Genomic DNA, 6,100 nt, shown 5'->3' on the forward strand with positions numbered 1-6,100 from the left:
GACGACATTCAGGTTACTCCGCTCCACAAAGTTTCGCCCAATTGACCGACCTTTCGGTCAATATCTCCACTCCCGGAATAAGCTAAAAGTTACTCTTTATTACCATTTGATCACCACACACCACATTCTCTCAAACTGCACACAAAGTTGAAGGGAGAAAACAAAAAAGCACCATTACTGGAGGACACTAAAGAAACCAGCATTGACCAAAAGTCAATGGCAAGAAACTGCCAGAGACCATCAATGGCTAGAAACATTATGCAAGAAAAGAAGAAACCCCTCAATTGCAGCCACACCAACCTACAAACACGCTCCACCGATGCTCCACATCACTATTATTCAAGAATGCTCTTTACCACTAGTAATTTCAATTGTCTAGTACTATATAGTATTTCCTTAATTACTAAAGAAATTTTAGAGCAAATGCGACATTATATGTCAACTCTCTGCTTCCCAAACCCATAATGAGATTTTTTTTTTTTTGAAGAAATAAAAAGTGTTGGTTTACTGATGAAATAATTTCAGGGTGAAAAGAATTAAATAGAGAAGAAACATAAGCCTACTACACCTTGCTACCATAAGAGAAAAAGTGGGGGGCAGAGGGATAAATTGATCTATTAAATAGAAAGATGAAATATTAGCTAAAAATACAGGCTTGATTGATTACTCAAGATCAAGATTCATATCTAAACAAATTCAAAACTTCAATTATTATGACTTCTTTTTTCCCTTCAACACAGTCCCACTTGGTAATGAACCATATAGACTGAGACGCAGACTCCCATCCACAACTCGCTGGTGGAAATAGTTCTTGTATAAATCCCAGAATTCATCTCTGCCAATTAAGATTCACCAAGAAATTTAACGTTAAAAGGTTTCAAAGAGAGATAAAATAAACTGAAATTTAACGTTAGATTTTCCACTAATAAATATAGTGAAAAATACATGAGAAATGTTATTAATAATACAGCCTATATTGTATAAAAATTTGACATTGTATTTTATTACGGATTTTCCTGATAGTCAAAATATAAAAAAGATTTCAGCAAGTGATGAACAAACCTGACTTGTGGTAGAGTCAACAATGAATATCCCTTGACATCTGACCGAATGTCCAGTACAATGACTGCCAATCTTGAAAGTCCTAATGCTTCAATATCAATTAGCTTCTTTATCCTGGGATTTGTACAAACAAATAATCAGGAAAAAACTGAATACTTTAAGTAGACAAAAAAATGATGGCAGCCTGAAGCTAAAAAACTCTGACAATCCAACCTAACAGTTAACTATTAACCGAACATAAAGCAATGAAAGAGCGAGACAGAACTGCTTTATTTTGTTTCTTCAATTTTTTTGGCATTCAGAAAAACCTTGGATCAGGGCTTATCACTCAATAACATAAAATGAAACTGAAAACTAACTTGGAGGAAGAAACTTCTTTACAAGTTATGACATATCATTACAAATAAATAAAAGGCACCCAACCTAATTTGTTATATTAAATCTTGTCTAAGAAAGAACAGGATATGTTAAGTGAGAGTTACCCGTAACAAGCAACTAAAAAGGAAACACAGAATATTGTAGAAGAATGATGCTTTACCTGCTTGGTGTACCACTGGCAATATTTACACGGTTCTTTAACAAGGACACCTGCATATAAATCACAAAGGAAAATTTTAGTGCCCAACCATCTCACATAATCATTTGAAAAAAAAAATCAATGTGAGGAAAGCAAATTGAACTAACAAAAGAGAGAATATAAAAGCCATAACAATAAATATTAATAAATTCACGCAAAATGCTAAACTGGAAAAACATTCAATAAATGAAATTTAGGATCAGACTGACGTGCAAATATACAAATTCAGCATTGCTGGTGCTTTGATAATTTGATTGTATTGTGTCATCATCTCCCAAATTCCTAGGAAGCAACTAACTGAGGGAAGCCTCAAAATGAAAATTAACAATAAGAAAACAATTATAGTAAGACTTACAAAATAAAAGCTCACATGGATTACCAATAATGAAATATTCAAATTCAGCAAGAAAAGAAAATAATAAAAAAGAGAAATGCTCAAACACAGGCCAAAACCTAAGATAAAACTTAAAATAATTCAGCCTTAATCATTTGCTTTTAATGAGTCAGCATCTTCCAAATTTTTAAGGAGCAAGAAAGTCCCCCAGCTCAAGATTCAAAACTCAAAAAAGATAAAAATTGAATGGAATACTATGACATAAAAATAACTTGAAAAAGTAAAATTGAAATTTGAATCAGACTGACGTGCAAATAACAATTCAGCATTGCTGTTGCTTTGATAATTCGATTGTTCGTCATCACCTTCCAAATCCCTAACCCCTGCCTAACCAAAAAAACTCAAGGGAAAAGATAATAAATGAAGACTACATTTTCCTGAATTTTGGATCAGACTGACGTGCAAATAAACAATTCAGCATTGCTGGTGCTTTGATAAATTGAGTGTCTGTCATCACATTCCAAATTCCTAAGCAATTCACACCTGGATTAAGATGGAAAAGAAAGAAAAAATACTTCCAAATGCAATACAATGATGAAAAAAAAGTTCAGGAAAAGATATAAAATGAAGACTATATTTCATAAATTTGAATCAGACTGACGTGCAAATATACAATTCAGCATTGCAGGTGCTTTGATAATTTGATTGTTTGTCATCATCTTCTGAATCCCCAAGCAACTAACCCTGGCTTAGGTTAAAATGAAAATTGGATAGAGAAAAGAAAAACATCCAATTGCAATACAATAAACATGGATCAGACTGACGTGCAAATAAACAATTCAGCATTGCTAGTGCTTTGATAATTTGTCATCATCACATTCCACATTCTTAAGCAAATGAAATTATAAAGGAAAAAAAAAACATCCCGATTGCTATAAAATGACAAAAAACACAAGTTCAGTAAAAAACATAAAATGAAGACTACATTTTCATGAACTTTAGATCAGACTGACGTGCAAATAAACAATTCAGCATTGCTGGTGCTTTGATAATTTGATTGTTTGTCATCACCTTCAAAATTCATAAGGAACTAAGCCAAGGCTTAAGATGAAAAAAAAAATCAAGTGGGATATAATAACAAAAAACTTTAGTTCAGATAAAAAAAAAACTACATATATATAAAATTACATTTCACCAACATTGGATCAGGCTGACGTGCAAATAAAAGATTCAGCATTGTTGTGCTTTGGTGTGCCATCATCTTCCAAATTAAAGAAGCAAGTAGTCCTCAGTTTAGGGTAAAAACAACATTAAAAACTTGAAATCTTACAAAAGAGAAAAATTAAATGGAAAAAGAAAAAGAAAACAAAAAACCAGAAATAAGAAAGATAGCAAAGTAGGACGTGGGGCCAAGGGTTACATACTCAAATCAAAGTTACTAAAAATTACAAATATGTTATCCAAAATACACAATCATTAAATTCAAAAACATTTCTAATGCTAATGATACCAAAAACTAGAGTAAATTTAGTTGTGTACTTATGGTAACCCATCAACTACAATATATAAACTATAACTAGGTGACATATTGGTTCTCATGATTTGGCTTTCCAAATGTTCTAAAAAAGCTTGTGCATTAAAACAACTTTAGAGTTAGATAATGATTCATTGATTTGAGCTACAGTCTGCATGTAGCTCAGATCTATTTTCATAACCATATATCCTTAGCAACATAGGCGGACCCACATTGTAGCGAGGGGGGGCAGTCGCCCCCCCTGAAAAAAAAAATCGAGAAAAAAATGTATATGTATTTTAATTAGTTACAACATATATTTGTATTAAAAGATGATATTTATAGACATAATAGTAACCTTGGTGTAATGGTTAAGGTAGTTGGTAAATAGGTTAGAGGGTAAAGGTTCAAACCCCACTAACTACACTTTATATTTTCTTTTTAAATTTATTTACGCCACCCCTCACTTTAAATTCTGGGTCCGCCACTGCTTAGCAAGCAGATCGGTTCCCTATTAGAAACATCTAGATACTTTAAAATAGATTCATAACCAATTCCAAATCAATGTAAATTAAAGATCCTATCACAATGTTCACACAACAGAACCCAAATATCCCAACTAACTCTTGACTAATCCCAGCACCATCCCCCTGCTAGACATCATCTAAACATTCACACTTTAATTTATATGGTTACACTAATCACGATTCACAACCTTCTATTTCTAATACCTTACAACCAACTCTCTGCTCTAGCTCATCAAAAGCAGATTCATGAATAAGATATAGTAATAAGCCATCAACGAAACGATGAACCAAGAAATTGAAGACTACCTGTTCTTCAACCTTCATATGCTTTGAGAATAGCTTCACTGCATGGCATTCTTTAGTAAGTGATCGAAGACCCCTACAGAAACACAATAAATACTTGGTCAAAAGCAATGCATATCAAGTATATGAAATGAATTCAGTACTTTCAAACAGACTTTCTGAATATAAATAAATATATATATCATTTCAATCTTTGAAGTTTAAAACAACGAAAATGCTTTTACCTTAGAAGGTCTATTGATTTTAAAGCAGATGCACTAATAATAAGGACAGCGGGATTCCCTGGATCAACTTTCCCTTCCAACAACCGCTTTCCACACAGAATTTCTTTCCATGATGAGCCAAAAGCAGCCATCATATCTTTCCCCAAGGATTCTGTTTCTTGACTTGCACATTGAGATAGTTCTAGAATGCATGTATCTACAATGATTATCAATCACAAAAAAGATTAAAGCAAGTGCATAAAATCCACTGTACAATTTCGTTTGATCAAGGGAAAACTAAGTACAAAAACAATAGTATAGAACAAGTTTTCATGTTTCCCATATTGACTTGATGGTAGCGCATTATGGTTAAAAAAAAAACAAATTTTCTGATATATTTCTCCAGCATTTTCTACTCAATCTAACAGAACATAACAAAGCAAGACGAAGATACCTTTTAGGGGTTCCAACTCGAGGGAAGAGAGTTGAATGCCATTAGCGGACTGGAACAGGTCCAGAAAAAACTTCAGTTGTGCTGAAGCTGAGGCTGGAGCTGCAACGACGTCATCAGAAGTTCTGCCGTTGGCAGGTCCCGCTTGGCCATCAGGGTTGCTGTTATCGTCGTTGGTGTTGCTATGCCGTTGCTTCTTCTTCTTCGACTTGTCCTTGAGTTCAGTTTTGTTGGGGGCCAGAGGTTGTCTTTTCTTGCTAGGGTTTTTGGAGGAAAGCTTTGACGGCTTCTTCATTTTTCAGCTATCCATTTCTGAACTTGCGTTATAACGGGGAAGAATTAGGGTTTAGGGTTTAGAACTTGCGGCTATTCCAAAATGATAGCGAAGTTACAGATATTTACTATTTACATATTTTCAACCCTAACCCGACTAGTGAAAATTGTGTTGTGTTGGTGTTAATCGGTTTTGCTATTATTAAAGCTAGAATTGTAAAGAAAAATAATAGATTTAAGTTCCATTAGAAAACTTATATGCATTTAGCTAGAATTGTATTTTTATTTTTTAATTTTTCAAATAAGATTTGAGATTTTGATCTTAGAGAATTCTTTTTGAACTATTGCGGCTATATTAGAGTGATATTTAAATGTGATTATATATACGTATTTTATATTAGAAAATATTTTGACAAAATTTGAGTTTGATTAGAGAATTAATTACTTTCAAAATACATTTTATATATTATGTCCAAACATATATTTTAAAATAATAATGATAGTGTTATACACAGGGGCGGACCCACATTGTAGCGAGGGGGGGCAGTCGCCCCCCCTGAAAAAAAAAATCGAAAAAAAAAATGTATATGTATTTTAATTAGTTACAACATATATTTGTATTAAAAGATGATATTTATAGACATAATAGTAACCTTGGTGTAATGGTTAAAGTATTTGGTAAATAGGTTAGAGGGTAAAGGTTCAAACCCCACTAACTACACTTTATATTTTCTTTTTAAATTTATTTACGCCCCCCCTCACTTTAAATTCTGGGTCCGCCACTGGTTATACACGAAATTCGACCATCATTTCAAGATAGACACGTGCCAAATTAGGAAGGATATGAATTAATTAAT

General features: G+C 33.0%; 1 protein-coding gene and 6 non-coding genes across 7 annotated transcripts; all 7 read right to left on the reverse strand.

Annotated features, from left to right (window-relative positions):
* Window positions 1–590: 590 nt before the first annotated feature.
* On the reverse strand, window positions 591–5,462 carry LOC115723045 (protein CMS1). The gene is made up of 6 exons (XM_030652448.2): window positions 4,974–5,462; window positions 4,541–4,736; window positions 4,320–4,392; window positions 1,601–1,650; window positions 1,063–1,176; window positions 591–835 (listed from the first exon to the last, which is right to left on the reverse strand). The coding sequence occupies exons 1-6, from the start codon at window positions 5,263–5,265 to the stop codon at window positions 712–714; spliced, it is 849 nt and encodes a 282-aa protein (XP_030508308.2). The 5' UTR covers window positions 5,266–5,462; the 3' UTR covers window positions 591–711.
* On the reverse strand, window positions 1,832–1,918 carry LOC115724338 (small nucleolar RNA Z122). The gene has a single exon (XR_004013134.1). It is a non-coding gene; the product is annotated as a small nucleolar RNA Z122 (small nucleolar RNA).
* Window positions 2,265–2,346, reverse strand: LOC115724343 (small nucleolar RNA Z122). The gene has a single exon (XR_004013139.1). It is a non-coding gene; the product is annotated as a small nucleolar RNA Z122 (small nucleolar RNA).
* Window positions 2,417–2,498, reverse strand: LOC115724340 (small nucleolar RNA Z122). Its single transcript, XR_004013136.1, has one exon. It is a non-coding gene; the product is annotated as a small nucleolar RNA Z122 (small nucleolar RNA).
* LOC115724341 (small nucleolar RNA Z122) lies at window positions 2,618–2,700 on the reverse strand. Its single transcript, XR_004013137.1, has one exon. It is a non-coding gene; the product is annotated as a small nucleolar RNA Z122 (small nucleolar RNA).
* LOC115724344 (small nucleolar RNA Z122) lies at window positions 2,782–2,858 on the reverse strand. Its single transcript, XR_004013140.1, has one exon. It is a non-coding gene; the product is annotated as a small nucleolar RNA Z122 (small nucleolar RNA).
* On the reverse strand, window positions 2,970–3,052 carry LOC115724342 (small nucleolar RNA Z122). The gene has a single exon (XR_004013138.2). It is a non-coding gene; the product is annotated as a small nucleolar RNA Z122 (small nucleolar RNA).
* Window positions 5,463–6,100: the final 638 nt, after the last annotated feature.

Source organism: Cannabis sativa, chromosome 9 (genome assembly GCF_029168945.1).
Source record: "Cannabis sativa cultivar Pink pepper isolate KNU-18-1 chromosome 9, ASM2916894v1, whole genome shotgun sequence".
Classification (NCBI taxonomy): Eukaryota; Viridiplantae; Streptophyta; class Magnoliopsida; order Rosales; family Cannabaceae; genus Cannabis; species Cannabis sativa.